The following is a 17,500-nucleotide window of genomic DNA, read 5'->3' as shown; positions in this document are numbered from 1 at the left end:
TTTTCTGAAAACGGTCATTCAATATATATAAAATTTATGTTGCATACCATTATAAATCGGGTATATGCCGAAGCATGCTAATAGGACTTTTAATTTGCCAGTAATCTGGGTTAATTGTTTCCGGTGAACTGTATGCCAATGGAAAATTGGTGCGTTTAAGGTCTGTTTTCTTTAAATGTAAGTGATCTCCACTGGCTGAATGATATCCAATATAAAGTGGGTCTCAGATTGTACAAGAAGCACAGCATTAAATTACATTTTTCCCCGCCATGTCTTTATAACATGAGCATTTACTTTACCCCAGTATATTCAATGGAGCTTCTGCGCTAACCTGCCGATTCTGACAGGCGCGTGCATGTAAACGGCTTCTTGTCTCATTTTACGCTTGAGCAACTAAATGAATGCTAAAGTCTGTTTAACTGAATGTATTTGAATTATATTACAACATCGATGCTGTAAAAGGAACCGTATGAAGTGGAAAAAACTCACAATAACAGGTCACCGGAAGTTTATCAGCATGGAAAACACACTAGCTCGGCATATACCCAATAAAAATTGGTAATACCCTAATTAGATTACATTTTATTTTAGTTTTTTTTTTTATTTTATTAAAAGTATTTTTAAGTTTTTCTTTAACTATTTAAATGATACTGCATGATTTAGAACATTCATAAATGTCTTTAAACATTTAAAAACATTTTAAAAGAGTTGTATTATTGTTGTATTTACGCAGATGCTTTTACCCATAAATACATATAGTACTTACTGATGCTTGTTTACAAGCTAATTTTCCAAACATATTCAATAAAAAGACCCCATATTCTCATTTAACCCTTGTGTGCTGCTTGGGATGTTTTCACCCAATCTATGGGATGATTTTGAATCTTCATTTGGCCACGACTTTTTCTCTGTATCAGCTAGCTGGATAATTTTTGGTGACAAATCTTATTTTGACACATATTTTGGGGAATTTGCTGTTATACTCCATATAAAATCCAAAAACTAAGCTTTTTTTGTGCACAGGGCTATCTAAAGGGTTAATCGTGCTAACTGATGAAAAACAATAAAAATTATAAATTTGACCTCTTCCCAACAGGGAAAGCCACCAACAATCAAGAATGCATGAGTATATGGTGATTATAATGATTATATGGTGTCAGGGTTTTGCAGTCAAAAAATGTGGCACAAAAACAGCCACCAATAGTAAATAAGGGAGAGCTTACGGATTTTATGCTGCCTAAAAACTAACAATGCATTAGGGCCAATGTATACTCATAAAAGGTTAAAAAAAATCCAGTCCACAACTACTTTTTATATTGAAAATACGTCAGTTTGTGGCTTTTTTTCCACCAAATCAGTGACATCATTTATGAATTTGGCAATTAAATATTTAAAATTATGTAATTCTCTAAGTAATTTAGTAGTTTTGATCAGGATTAAAATTAACAGATTTATTCAAAAAAGAGAAAAGAATATTTATCTGATGCATTTTAACAGCAGTTTAATTCAGTGGATGTTTTCTTCCTGAACATATTGAAAGGGTAGTAAATTTGAACAGTGCACAAGGGTTAAAAGAAGTAAAAAGTTGTCATTAAAATGTAGTTAAAGTTAAAATTAAATTTTCATTAAAAAAATAATTATTAAAAAGGGACTAAGCCGTAAAGAAAATGAATGAATGAATAAATGAAGAATTATTGAACAAAAAATATTGAGTTTCAATATTGAGTTATCGAGCTAATTTTACAGTAGAAAATATACTATAGACATGAGATGTAATCAATAACAATGGTCCCAATGCATTTCCTGTTTTACATTTTTAATTTTCATACCTTCCAAGAATCCAAAAAGGTAAATAAAGCTATGATAGCTGTTTTAACATTGAATTGCCTCTTGTTACAGTTTTGGAACAGTTTGATTACAAGCAGGAAATGTTCATGGGTCAATGACATCACCACATTGAAATGGTCTATAGACTCCATATTCTTAAAAAATGCCAGATTTGTCATCAAAATGTAGCAATTACAATTGTAACAAAAGTTACAATTAAGTTATAATTAAAAAAAACTATTTTTTATTGAACAAAACATATCGGGTTTTATGGCAAAAACAATATGCGTCTCATTTGTGCATTCATATTTGACCTACATACACTATGAACTGTAGGTGGAGGTTTGGTAGGCTATAAAAGTTAATATTAAGTCATTAAAACTGTGTGCTTAATAATTATTTAAAATACCGCCGCTGCTTGTGTGCATTGCAGCTTGTGATGCATCTTTTACAAATGAGACAGTTTTGCTTGTGAATCCTCAGAGGTTTTGCGAATAAAAGTGACGAAGGCTGGTTGAGTTCCATGTTTGCACACAAAGTGGATGCCAGGAAAGATGCCCACTCCAATCTGCTCTCCAAGAAAGAAACCAGCAACCTCTACAAGATTCAATGTGAGCAAATCCATCTAAAAAACCTCGACTGTTTAGGCCTTGGGAGAAATTGTGCATGTAATGTATCTGATAGAAGCTGCTAAAAATATTCCCTCGCAATGAATGATGCGATTATTCTCGACGTTTTGCTTGAGAAAAACAGCCTGAAGTGTTTATTTTCTTCTAATTGCTTTAATAAATCAGCCTCCAAAGTGTTTGTTTGTAGAAATCTATTGATATCAAAGGAATCGGCCATGCAAGGGGAGAAGTGTAATTTCTGTGCATTCAAAATGTTTACCACATTATAAAAAATCCTGAAGAAATAGTAGTTTTATCCATAGAGAAATCTGATGTGGCATGACAAAATATGCTAATTATGTTCATATATTTGGATTTAACATTTATAAAATTTGTGTAAAAAGAAAGAATATTGCAAAAATGGCCATTTACATTTATAATGGATGTTTTTTCAACCATTGGAACTACATATATGTACATATATGTTCAAATAAAATAATAAAATGAGTTCATAGATGGGCGTATATGAACAAAAGTTTTTTATACACTCACCGGTCACTTTATTAGGTACACCTGTCCAACTGCTCGTTAACACAAATTTCTACTCAGCCAATCACATAGCAGCAACTCAATGCATTTAGGCATGTAGACATGGTCAAGACGATCTGCTGCAGTTCAAACCGAACATCAGAATGGGGAAGAAAGGTGATTTGAGTGACTTTGAACTTGGTTGTTGGTTCCAGAACGGCTGGTTTAAGTATTTCAGAAACGGCTGATCTACTGGGTTTTTCGCTTACAGCCATCTCTAGGGTTTACAGAGAATAGTTTGAACAAAAGAAAATATCCAGTGAGCAGCAGTTCTGTGACCTCTAGCATCAAGGCATTTGCATCCAAAGGAGAATGGCCAGACTGGTTCCAGCTGATAAAAAGGCAACAGTAACACAATGAAACACTTGTTACAACCGAGGTCTGCAGAAGAGCATCTCTGAGCACACAACATGTCCAACCTTGAGGCAGATGGGCTACAGCAGCAGAAGACCACACTGGGTGCCACTCCTGTCAGCAAAGAACAGGAAACTGAGGCTACAATTCACACAGGCTGACCAAAATTGGACAATAGAAGATTGGAAAAAAATTCCCTGGTCTGATGAGTCTTGATTTCTGCTGTGACATTCGGATGGTAGGGTTCGGCATCAACAACATGCAAGCATGGATCCATCCTTCCTTGTATCACTGGTCCATGCTGCTGGTGGTGTAATGGTGTGGGGATATTTTCTACAGCCTACCTGAGTATTGTTGCTGACCATGTCCATCCCTTTATGGTCATTGTTCACCCATCTTTTGATTGCTTCTTCCAGCAGGATAATGTGCCATGTCATAAAGCGTGAATCATCTCAGACATTTTTTTTGAACATGACAATAAGTTCAGGAGATTTGCATCATGGATGTGCAGCCGACAAATCTGCATCAACTGTGTGATGCTTTATGACAATATGGACCAAAATCTCCAGTAGCAATATTTCCAGTAGGCAAAAGAGGGTCCAACCCATTACTAGTAAGGTGTACCTAATAAAGTGGCCTGTGAGTAAATATATATATATATATATATATATATATATATATATATATATATATATATATATATATATATATATATATATATATATACATACATGCATGTAAACGGCCATTTTTGCGTTATTTTGAAATATGTATTGCATATATGATTATAGGTTATATTCATTTTTACAGAAATTAAGTGCTTCAGTAGTTTATTTCATATTACTTTGATGTAGTAATGTAAACAAATGGAACCTAACTGTAAAATGTTATTAAAAACTAAACTAAAATGAAGCTAAATTTAGCAAAGCTGCAAATGAACACAAATAAACTAAATTAATTTCTGTGTAAAAACTGGGAAAAAAAGGGGAAATAAAAAAAATAACAGAAACTTTAAATGAAAACCCACTAAAGACTAAAGTTTCTGATTTGAATCAGTTAATCACATGGGATTTACACATGTTTAGTACACTGTATTATCTCAATTAGCTGTAACAAATTTACACTGTGACACTTAAAGATGCTAAATTAACTTTTTAACCTTTTTTCAGTTCACAATGTCAAGCCTGAGTATATGGAGGAATACAACAAACTATCGTAAGCTTCTTTTTATTATTCTATGTCACGCCAAACAGATATCCCTAATTAATTCCCTAATTAATTCCCTGATTAATAATAACACACAGGGGACGTAACAAATATATTTATATTATTGTTTTGTGATTTACATTTAAAGCATATTTAAATTAATTTTTTTGATTCTAATTTGAGGGACGAGGTGCAGAAGGAGCTCCATCATGATCCAGATTATCCCTGTGAAGTTGTTGGAAGCTGGAACACGTGGTACGGTGAACAGGATCAGGCAGGTGAGATCAAAACTTAAATATTTTGGATATTTTTCTTATGTTAGCAGTTTATTTTATTATGTAATTTACTTTATTACATTACATGTTTTTTGATTTGATCATCTATTCCACTCACTGTTGTGTTGTAGATATGACGCAATACCAATAAAAATGTGATTTAAAAAATAATAATTTTGTTATTATAAAAAAAATGTTTCCTGTTAAACTCCGAAATACAGTTTAACAATAACAAGGTGGAGAATTATTATAAATCTTTACTTTAATTGCAACAAAAGTCCTTAATAAAAACTAAAAAGAAAAATATTTTAAATAATAAATTAAATAATTCATTCATTCATTCATTCATTTTCTTGTCGGCTTAGTCCCTTTATTAATGCGGGGTCACTACAGCGGAATAAACCGCCAACTTATCCAGCAAGTTTTTACGCAGCGGATGCCCTTCCAGTCGCAACCCATCTCTGGGAAACATCCACACAAATACACACACGCACTCGAACACTACAGACAATTTAGCCTACCCAATTCATTTTATTGCTGTTATTATATCAAATATTGGTAAAAAAAAATTTATTTAAAAGTGTTCATTTAAAATATTGTTTTAAATATTAAAACATAATTGATTGCATGAAACTAAATTTCCTTCAGCTTAGTCTCTTAATTCTTTAGGGGTCACCACAGCAGAATGAATTACTACCTTATCTATGTTTTACATAGCGGATGCCCTTTCAGCTGCAACCAAGCACTGGGACACATCCATACACAGTCATTCACACACACACACTACTGCCAATTTAGATTGTTCAGTTCACCATACCACATGTCACTGTGGGGGAAACCGGAGCAACCGGACAAAACCTACGGCAACACGGGGAGAATATGCAAACTCCACACAGAAATGCCAACTGACCTAGCCGGGACATGAACCAGCGACCTTCTTGCTATGAGGCAACAGTGCTGACCACTGAGCCACCCCATATTTTAATTTATAAATAGTAATGAGTGTATTTATAAATTAATTCAAATTTTAAAATAAGATAGAAACACAGAGAGATGTTGAAATTGTTATTACAATTTATGTCTTAAGTTTTAAATATAAATTATAAAATATTATTTTAAATACTAAAAATATGATTGATTCCTGTAATGTCAAGCTGATTTTACAGCAGCCATTGTTGCTACTGCTGCAAAGAAATAATAATCATAATTATTATTGATTTCTATTTACAGATCCAAATTAATATGTCGGGAAAATATTAAATACAATTTTAATTTTATTTTTAGATAGATAGATAGATAGATAGATAGATAGATAGATAGATAGATAGATAGATAGATAGATAGATAGATAGATAGATATAATGTATGTGTATGTATATATATATATATATTTTTTTTTTTTTTTTTGCAATAACTTAATCAATTTTGTTTAAATGCAACAAAAATATTCGCTATATTCACTGAGAAATGGATAAAAAAACAATGTACATGAATATATGTAGCCTTATGTACTTATGCACCTTATTTAAAGCTTTTGTACTGATTTATTGATCAATTTGTGTATGAATAAAATCCTTTTTTTGCTGAATAACTAGATAATTTTTTAGCAAACAAATAAAGATGTTACTGCCACTAAACATATGAAAAGTACACTTTGTAGGTTTGTTCAAATGTTCAGTCAGTGATGTTCCAGTGCTAGAGTGACACATTCTGGTTTGTGTTTGCAGTGCATCTGTGGAGATACTCTGGAGGTTATCCTGCTCTGACCGAGTGTTTGCGCAAACTAAACCTTAACACGGTATTGAACACATCTCTACTGTCACTAAAATTTAGATGTTTAGAAGTCGGCTAGAGTCCATACAGTATGCTTTGTCAATTCAATTCACCTTTATTTGTATAGCACTTTTACAATGTAGATTGTGTCAAAGATTGTGTCAAGATCATAGTAAATTGAAACAGTGTAGTTCAGTATTTAGTGTTTAAGTTCATTTCAGTTCAGTTAAGTGTGGTATATTAGTAACTATTAGGGCTTAAACACTGAGCAGCAAGTCCATCGATGTGTAGCTTTCCTTCATTTTAGTGTTTCCTCTCCAGGCATATCTTGCGTTTCGAAAAGAGAGGAGCAAAATGTTACTCTCCAGACGCAACCAGCTGCTTCTGGAGTTTAGTTTCTGGAATGAACCTGTGCCAAGAAGCGGCTCCAACATTTATGAACTCAGATCATATCAGCTACTGGTAAAAGACATTCAGTTGTTGTCCTTTATAATGTACTGAATTGTAGATCGTCTTATTCTGTAGGATGACTTTGTCTTTTATTTCTGATTTGTCTGTTGTGAATTTCTCAATCAAGCCCGGCACGATGATCGAATGGGGAAATCATTGGTATGTTGGTTTATTTTTTAATATAATTTAGCATAAAGATGTTGACTTTTAATAAGTCTAGAAATTCCAGAGAATTATCAAATGTTAATATTTGTGTTCACACTTAAAAATAAGGTTCCATTAGTTAATGTATTTACTCAAGGTATTTACTAACATGAACTAATAATAAACAATACATGTTCAGCATTCATTAATCATAGTTCAACATTTACTAAGGTATTATTAACATCAACTAACAATAAAAACTTTATTTCCATTTACTTGCGTTAACAAAGATGAATAAATACTGTAATATACTGTATGTATCATTCATTGTTCAACTAGTGGAACTTTATTGTAAATTGTAACCATATTTGTTTTATCATATAAAGATGTTGTAAGATTTGTACAAAACGTTGGTCAGAAACAACAAATGTTTTCAATTTTCAAAAATTAGCCTGATCTCACAAGTAAAAACAACTATTTTTTGTATTGTCATAAAAAGTGGCTATTTCGTACAAATTCATACGATTTCATTTAATTTAAAAAGTATGATTTACTAAGACAACAGTGCAAAAAGACACTCTTTTTCTCTCCATATGCACAAGACACTTTCTTATAAACACTCCAGGCTTTTTTTTAATGATCTTAGTGCAAAGTCTAAAGCACATGGCGCAAAACCATTAAGGTCGTGTCCACTTTTGCTATTTTAAGGACAGGAAGATATGGTTGTTTTTAGCATAACATGCATTAAACCAATCAGAGCCAAAGTGGAAAAGCTGAGCGCTTCACTAGCAAGAAAACAGTTAAACAGACCATCTGCAGCGCTAGATTAAAGAATGAGCCTCCTCAATTCCACCTCTTTACTTTTTCTTTACTTTACGTTTACACTTTACTCCTTTAAGAGTATAAGAGAATAAGGAAACAGTGTTATATACTCTCCACTAAAGACACATTAGCCTACATATTTAGTTTAGTTTGTTAAGCTCAAAGATTTGTTTCAAAACTATTTCTAAATTCAGTTCTAATCTCCAGCAATAAATAAATAATTGAAAAATATTAACTAAGTGTTGTCAGAAAACTGAGTTGTATTTAAACACACGTCCTATTCTTATGCCCCATATTGTGATGCATCTGTCTCCAAAACCCGACAGATGGACAAATCTAAACTTGTTTTTATTAAAAAGTATAAATATGCATAATAAATAATACTACTGATAATAATAACTCTATACAAAAGTGAATTGTCAAGAATAAACTGAAAAAAGCCCACCAAGTTAAATAAGGCATGTAGGCAGTGGTTTTTATATTTATGTAGAAAATAATAATTTTTGTAACTTTTTATTCCTTTAATTCTTTTTCATTTGTAAAGTTATTTTTGTATTGCTCTACATCCTGTGTGTTTTAAGCAATGTGTATGTGTTTAAGGTGCACAACTAACGCACTCTGCGCTAAACTTTAGACCTGCTTTCAGCTGGTCTATTGAACAGTCTATTTTAGTTCCTCAAAATAGCAACACACCAACAATGTGCCTTAACACACCTCTTTTATAGACCAGAACACCCATCAAAGAGTCAACAAAGTCGCACAAATGGACTTACTATTTAAACAATGCGGCGCAAAATGAGAACATTACAGTTGCGCTGGTCTGAAAATAGCAACGAATCACGCCAAACATGTCTTGCACCTTATTGCGTCGGGTGCATGATAGGCCCCTCCATGTTTAAATCCACCCTTAAATTCAATAGTCATTGAATGATGAGCAAACCATGCTAAAATGTTTACTGTAAAAAGCAATTAGTTGACTTTAAATTAGTACACTCATTGACTTAAAATTCTGAAGTAAATTAACTATGTGCATACTTATGAAAACTGAATTAAGTTTAAATTAAATTAGGTTAAAATGAAACTACTTCAATTTTTTAAGTAAAATCAACATGTAATTTTTAAGGCAATGGGTTTACTCAATTTTAAAGTAATCACTTTTTACAGTGTACAAATGAGATCATACCAATTCATATCAATTAGCCACTAAATCAGAAAATGTATGAATTTCGGTTAGATTGTGCTGATTATTACTATAAATGTTTAATTCCTAACTATTCTAAAAGCATTGTTATTGTGTTGTCTAAAACTGAATATCAACATGTCTAAAATGCAAAAAAAAAATGCTCTAAATGCTATAATTTGTACTTTAAATTTGGAAGAAACGTCATTAATAGTTTGCAAAATACAACAAAAATTATAAATCTTATTATAAACTATAACGCGTTAATACACACACCTTTCTTAGTTTTTTTTTTTTTTCCCATAATCATTGTTATTTTCTTGTCTAAAACTGAATATAAGCAAAAATAAACAAAAAATGGTCTAAATGACAGCATTTTTATTTAAAATTTGGGTATTTAATAGTTTAATTTAATAAAATTTGGAACATTTTTAGTTTGCAGAATAAAACAAAATAAGGTTTTATTCAAACACAGAACTATAAAGCGTAAATACACAAACTTTTCTTAGTTTTTTTCCCCCCATAGCTGTATAATGTGTGATATTCTATTTCTATATCACTTTGTTGCACATGTAACTCATTTGATCATGTTTTAGGGCTCGAGCGATTAAATATCGTCAAGAAAACAATGAAGCGGTGGGCGGATTCTTCACACAGATCGGAGATTTGTATGTAGTGCATCATTTATGGGGTAAGGACATTGTTTTTGGTATGTTTACATATTCATTTGATGATCAAAATGTTTATTTACTCTCCCTCAGACCATTTAAGAAATAGGTGACTTTAATTCCTCGGTAGAACATTCAAGTAGATTTTTAATTGAAGCTTCATTCTTTGGTAAAGTATTTCCTACAGTAAAATGCTAGTTAACAGCTAACAAAATGAATACCTAATAATACAATGATGAATCATGAAGGGAAACTATCGATCACAACAGTCTAGACTGCAAGCTTCCCATCACATAAAAACATATAATGACAGATAACTGCTAAAATAAAGTTTCAGTTTCTTGCACATACTGATCATTGTACAGTAAATAACATCAGGATCAAACCCAGCAGGCTCTTTAATTCATCCTATTTTCTTTAGCGCTTTTATAATGTAGATAGTGTCAAAGCAGATGTCAAAAAAGTCACAATTGTACTTTTTATAATCACACTTGATTAAAGTGTGTCTGCAGACACACTTTGATTGACATTCTCCCTTTGTATGTGTCATCAGAGGGAGAAGCCACACCCATTGGTGACGATCTCTCCATCATTTGCATAGGATGTTAGTCTTGTTTTTATATCTGCCACTATGCTGACACACAGGCATTTGTAACCCCGCCCTCTTTTGAAAAGAGCACAATCTCATTTAAATTTAAAGTGACAGTCACCAAAATACCACAATTATCACTGAAGCCTAAAAGAGGCAGTTTCAAGGAGTTATAAAACATTATTTTTTGAGTATTTTGAGCTTAAACTGCACATTCACACTCTGGGGACATCAGAGACTCATTTTACATCTTAAATAATGGGTCCCCTTTAAAATGAAAATGCGTTTTTCTCCCTGTATTTGTCTTTTATGAGTAGATTATTAAAACAAATTCAAGTTTAATATTTTAAAAACGTCATATGTTTTTTGTATGCCTTCACAGTTCACGATGCAGGTATGTGTGTTGTCTGTTACAGTAACTGGCTGTAATGTAATGTAGCCTACTGTAAAAATCTAATTTGTCATTTCATTTTCATTGGATAGTTGTGTTCACGATATGTTGTGGTTTTATTGGAGCAATGTACACTCACCGGCCACTTTATTTGGTACATCTGTCCTACCTGAGTATTGTTGCTGACCATGTCCTTCCCTATATCAACACACTGACCCATCTTCTGATGGCTACATCCAGCAGGATAATGCGCCATGTCCTAAAGCGCGAATCATTTCAGACTGTTTAATAATGCAGAATTTTAAAAGCAGTTGTAATTATAATGATTTGAAGGGCACCTATTTCACCTCTTTTACAAGATGTAAGATAAGCCTTTGGTGTCTCCAGAATGTGTCTCTAAAGTTTCAGCTTAAAATACCCATCAGCTTATATATTATAGTCTCCAGAATCTGCCCATTTTGGTGTCTGAATACATTATAGCTGTTTTTGTAGCCTGTGGCTTTAAATTCAAATGAGCTGCTTCTCCCCGCCCACCGTTCCCATGTGTGTGTCTGCTTCTCCTGCATAACGTCAGATAAACAGCAGTCAGTGACAGAGACTGACTTGGATAAGGCTGAAATATAGTTTTTTTAGTCAAAAATACCAATTAAGTTTATTTGATGTATTTGTGGTGGAGTTTATTCAAGCCTTTCTGAAATGATGAGTCTTACACAAATGCTGTTTACAGTACACACACATACTAGATTTTTTTACTGACACCATGCAGCTATGGTGTTATAGCGGTTAAGAATTACATAGGGATTTTACAGTCTTTATTACAAACATGTTTTAAAGAAAACATTTTAAACTTATAAAATCACAGAGTTGGAACAAATATTTGAATTCCAGTTTATTTGCAAATCAATGTTCTGTGGACATGTGTATGCATGGTGTTATAGAAACACGCGCCTGTCAATCAATTCAGTGGGCGGGGAAACCGCACTCCTACGTCACATTGCGGTGTCCTCAAAATCACTGGGATTTGGATCCTATATTAGTGTCAGGAAATTTAAAAAAGAGACTTATTGTGTTTCTATTACTCCAATATGACAGTGTACACATTATACCTACACAGAGTTCTGCCCATAATAGGTCCCCTTTAAATGTTTCTTAATGAGTATTACAGAATATAATGTGACTACATATGGCTTTGTGGCGAGCTTACGAGCGACTAACATTCTGCAACTGAAGTAAGAACAAATTTAGTTACAAACTAGCTAGCATTTACTAAGCCTCTAGTGTGGACTTTATATTCCAGTTGAAGCAAGAACTTACAAACAGCTGGCGCAGTCCCACCCATGAAGACCAATCAGTGAGGAATTGAGGATAGCTATAGCTATGTTCCCATCCAAAAATGCAAATTAACTTTATGCGCAAAACTGGATTATCGCATAAAAGACGTGCGAATAAAGCAGCGTTTCCATCTAATGAGTCAAAGAGAACAAAATCATCACTTCCTGATTAACTGGTGTCAAATATTAACAGTAAAAACTGAATTTCCTGCAGTAGGAGAAGCTGCATCAATCTTATCTTTATCTAATATATGACTTGCGCCTCAGAAGGCGATCCTGACACGTAGTGAATGCGCAGTGTCGTTTGAAGGCGTCAGACGCAGAGCACAGACGCTCTTGATTCTGGACGTCATTAATAATATAATAACACTAATATTTAAACGGTAAGGCATTTTAGAATGACCAAAACAACAGTTCAGAAGGTTTACAGTGTGCTCAGCCTGCTGATTGTTCCATTTACACACATTTTCATCACATGATCTCTTATCACAGAATCACATGACCTTTCTTAATGTGCATACTGAAATTTGTGTGGGAAAAGTGTTTCCATCGTAGATTATGCGCATCTTTTCTTATCGAACAAAAAGTTTATCCTACTCAGTTATCCGCATACGTTTTTTTATGCACATTTTCAAAATTTATGCGCATCATGGCGTTTCCATCAACGGGTTTTTTATGCGCACATGCAAAATGCGCATAAAAATAGGCAGATGGAAACATAGCTACTGACTCAGTTGAAGTTAGCATTTCAATCGGTCTGTACTTGAACAAAACACCAGCATTTCCAGACTAAAACAGATTCTTCATCATTTTTTGAAAATGCTCCATTGTGGCAGGTCAAAGATTATGTTGATGCCAGGCCTAACCATAGAAAAAGTATTTTAAAATGAAAAATAGCACACATAAATTTTGTGTAAATTTTGACTCACATTTTATTAATAATCAAGGAGCAAGATTTAAGCTGAAAATCTTCTGTAATGGTATAGTAAAAAAAAAAAATCTATGAATTTGTGAATGGTCTGATGGTGAGTTAAAGTAAAAGGAAATGCTCATTTTTCAGTGAATTTCCTCTTTAAAAGCTGGGCACTGCTTTGTATTGTTTTAGCTTATAAAGACCTGCAGTCCAGAGAAGAGACCAGAAAGGCTGCTTGGGAAAAAGAGGGCTGGGACGTCAGTGTGCACTATACAAGTGAGTAAGAGTGAAAACAAGAGGATATTTGAGGAAAATAAAAACCTGAATGTGCTGAATATTGCATATGTCAAAATACATACTGCCTGTCTGTTTAGAAACTTATGAAATAGTATACCAATTTATGTTTTGTCTGTGTAGCACTTTTCAATATACAAATTTCAAATTTGGGGTCAGTATTTTTTCTTGTTTTTAAATAAATGCTTTTATTCACAGTAATAAGGACACATTATGCTTAAAGAAAGTTGAAAACTTAGATTTTTTAAAAATGTTTTGTTCATAAAATTATGTTAATACTGAGAAAATAAGAAACATCTGTTTTAATAAATAACTTTCATAATGAATTAGGCCCAATCCCAATTCTAAGCCCTAAGCCATTCCCCTTACCGTTTTTCATGTTAACGTGAAGGGGTAGGGGTGTCCCAATTCACTTTAGCTTGAAGGCGTAGGCCTAAGGGGAAGGGCTAGATAGCCCTTGAAACTGAGATTTTCCAGGACCACACTTGAAACCAAGGGGTAAGAAAATTTCCCAGAATGCACCAGCTACAACGGCTGCATAGCTGCACATGGAAGTAAGGAGATCCACAATAGCCTCATTTCCACTATCGGGCCAGTGCGAGCCAGGGCTTTTATCGGGCTGGGCCAATCGCCCGGGAGGTTGAGTAATGAGGCCGAAATCATGTCGCGTTTCCGTTGTTGGGCTAGTAGCTCGCAGCGCGTCAGGCAAACACCGCCCTCAGAACGTCCCCCGAATCAAACGTCACACAACCTGCCCACTTCAGCGGGAATCAGGCAGATAAAACACACGATGAAATCATCACGAAACGAAACCATTAAAATGAAGACAACCGAAACAAACAAATGACACGTTACTGTACAGCAGTACATTATATGTCTATACGCATAGACCTGTGTATTTCCATTCATTACATATGTTTACTCACCGACTGACTGTTGGCATTGCGCATCAAGTGCTTTCACCACTAACGGAGGGACCCAGCACAGTAAGCGCACCCCATCCATAATATAAAGCCACAGAAATTCTCCGTTATAACTCGGTATGAAATGTATTTTATAACATCCTCGTTTTGATAGACGTCGTGTTAAGTGTTTCAGCACATAAGAGCAAGTAGCCTAATAAAATATAGCCATATTTGTTGCGCTCAGCAGCTATTCACTAAAGCTCTACATTAAAAGTTTCATTTATAAATTAGACCACGTCATATAAAAACATAAACACTTGTTTGAGGACACAGAACACATTTTGTGTTTGGATTTTTCCCCAATGCGTTTAAAGCAGGACTGGGTGGCAGAAAAAAAGTAGGCTAGATTCTGCTTTCACTCACCCAAATAATGCTCTGTTTGCACGATTTGATTAATATCATTGTATCCAAATACTTTATATTAATATTTCAAACCTTTTCCGGTGTTTATTGTTTTTAGAAAATATCTAAAATCTTTTTTTTTTTCAGATAGGTCTTTGTAAAATGAAAGTTATATGTGGCTTTAAAAATGGTTTGATTTATGTATTGTATATAGGCTGCCTACTTTGTTGTAGCTAGGTTTTGTTAATTTTATATTGGTTTATTTATTTAATGCGATTTTATTATATCCGATATTTGTCATTTTTTTAAATTATATTTCAATATAGCTTAGGCTATTTTATCAAGATATGACACTATATTGTTTAAAGTCTACGAAAGTGGGCACGTAATTTGTTAGTTATGTCTTTCTGTTGTATTCAGGTTGTGTATTATCTCCAAAATAAATGATAAAAAGCTGCTTGCGGCATTAACAGAGCTGTAAAGTGAGCGCTCTTTTTTTTTTTTTTTTGGTCTCACACACACATACAGGCATTTAAACGTGCACAAATACACCTTTTAAACTTAACAAAAACTCTCGAAAACCTTTACTGTCTGCTGTGTCTTTAATATGGTAATAAGGACACAGCAAAGAATGTCACTATAAATGAAAACTACTTTATTACTTTATGCAACACCCTCACATTTAAAAGGGAAACACAAAGGTGATCGTATGCAAAAATACCACATAAGGCTAGATGTTTTCTTTCCCTTATTCATTTATTTATCTATTTATTTATTCATTTATTTATTAGTTTGTTTGGCGCATGTACTCATGCACGATCGGAAAACTGTGCCCGCCTCTCCTTTCACTCCACCCCAAAGCCCCAGTTGGCCCTCTTTGGCCCAAGGTATTCGGCGGGCCGAAAAAGGCTGGCCGCTGGCCCCAAGAAAGCCCCGATTTGGCCAGATTAGGCCCCGGAAGTGACAGTGGAAACGCGACTGGCCTTGGCTCACCATGGCTCGCTCGCTTTAGGCGCGATAGTGGAAACGCGGCTATTAAATTTTTACAACAATCAAGCACATGATTTAATACATTCATCACCTCGTTCGTGTTTTACCGTCATGCCTACAAAAAAATTAAATAAAATATGCTAAATTTCGCAATCTATAATCCATAATCATAAGTCCTGCACAGCAGTCCCACAACATTCTGACACTCGATGACACTCTACCCAGTCAGAAAAGACTAGTGGCTGGGAATGACATTTTTACAGTGTCTGCTATACTGTTAATGTTGTTTTCTTGTGTTTACATTGATGAATATGACTATTGTGTAATTGCACAGTGCGGTTACAATCTTATTGTCTCATTACATTGTTATGAAAACATGATATCGTTGCCCTCAGAGATTTCCTAAAGAAGGAATTTAAAACCCAAAATTAATGCAACTGGAATAATTACAGCAGTCACCATCGTCGATCTCATATAAAGTAAGAGATTGCGATGACATATGATGACATGTACAGGCGTTGTAGTGCTGTCCCATTTCTTAAGGGTAAATTTTGAAAACCTTCCTTTTCACACTCTGTTTCAAGGGCCAAGGGAAATGGGGAAGGGGTAGGGGTACAAAAATAGAATTGGGATTGGACCTATGTGTTTTTGAGCATATTTACCATGATTACAAAAGTATTGCGTGACACTGAAACTGGTGTAGTGAAGCTGAAAATATTTTAACACAGAAAACAATTATTTCAAATGACAGTATTTCACAATGTTATGATCTTACAGGCCCGTAGCCAGTGGTGGTTCAAAAGACCCATCCCTCACTGTCAACGGTCCACAATTTATCCCATAGATGAGCTCTTTTGTCCTATTTTGACTGCTATAACATCCTAATTGTGAAAATAGCCCATAGAAAAGGTTGTTGTGACTTCAGCTAATGCGTTTTGGCCAGTGGAAACAATTATTTTTCTAACATCCAGCTGTGCAGTATACAATCTGACATAAGTGATGTCATCTTTTGCTATTGTATTGTTTTGAAATAGAGAAAACATTTTACAAGAGACTTTTATTGTAAATCTTGGACCTTATTCCTGAAACAAAAATTGATCAATTAAAAGGTGTGAAGCACCAAAAGCGGACTATATTATATATTTTTTAATACTAATTTGGCTATAGTTGTTGTTGTTATCCATGACTTTTCAAATGTACCTTTTGAGAAAAAAGGCTACAAAAATCATGAAGCCTTACATTCTTATTATTATTCTTATTATTATTATTGTTGTTGTTGTTGTTTTTGTTGTTGTTATGTTATAATTTTGTATTAATGAAAAGGCCAAATTCTGACTGAGGAAAGTTCAATGTTCTGGACAGTTTGTTATTTACCTAATAAATGACAATGAATCGAGCCAGATCAGTCTAAAAAATAATACATTTACAAAATATTATTCATACACCCACAATAAAAGATATATGTACAAAATATAATTTGTAAGTTTAAAACCCAATTCGTAAATTCAAAACACAATTAAAAAATGGTCAAATCCAATTTGTCAATGCACAAAGCCAATTCATATTCAAAAAACATTTCATAAATACACTAATTCAATTTATAAATTCAAAACATAATTCATAAATGCAGAAATTCAATTTGTAAACTCAAAACCCGATTCATAAATACACAAACTCAGTTCCTAAATCTAAAACCCAATTTATAAATACACAAATCCAGTTTATAAATTTAAAACGCAGTTCATAAATACACAAACTCAATTCTTAATTTCATCATTTGCTTGTTGTAT

General features: G+C 33.6%; 1 protein-coding gene across 2 annotated transcripts in view; it reads left to right on the top strand.

Moving 5' to 3' along the window:
* Positions 1-17,500, top strand: part of nipsnap1 (nipsnap homolog 1 (C. elegans)) — a 21,023-nt gene that overhangs the window by 1,799 nt on the left and 1,724 nt on the right. Inside the window, exons 2-9 of one of the 2 annotated variants that reach the window (NM_131033.3) lie at positions 2,311-2,438; positions 4,547-4,592; positions 4,767-4,861; positions 6,586-6,656; positions 6,953-7,093; positions 7,209-7,240; positions 9,824-9,918; positions 13,312-13,395. In NM_131033.3, the coding sequence (NP_571108.3) occupies positions 2,311-2,438; positions 4,547-4,592; positions 4,767-4,861; positions 6,586-6,656; positions 6,953-7,093; positions 7,209-7,240; positions 9,824-9,918; positions 13,312-13,395 (692 nt within the window). Of the gene's footprint in view, positions 1-2,290; positions 2,439-4,546; positions 4,593-4,766; positions 4,862-6,585; positions 6,657-6,952; positions 7,094-7,208; positions 7,241-9,823; positions 9,919-13,311; positions 13,396-17,500 lie in introns of both variants that reach the window. The other variant, XM_087251214.1, reaches the window with a different exon arrangement.

This window comes from Danio rerio, chromosome 5 (assembly GCF_052040795.2).
Source record: "Danio rerio strain M-AB ecotype USA chromosome 5, GRCz13ab, whole genome shotgun sequence".
NCBI classification, from domain to species: Eukaryota; Metazoa; Chordata; class Actinopteri; order Cypriniformes; family Danionidae; genus Danio; species Danio rerio.
Note: the sequence above shows the minus strand (reverse complement) of the source record. Positions and strands in the feature narration are given on the sequence as shown.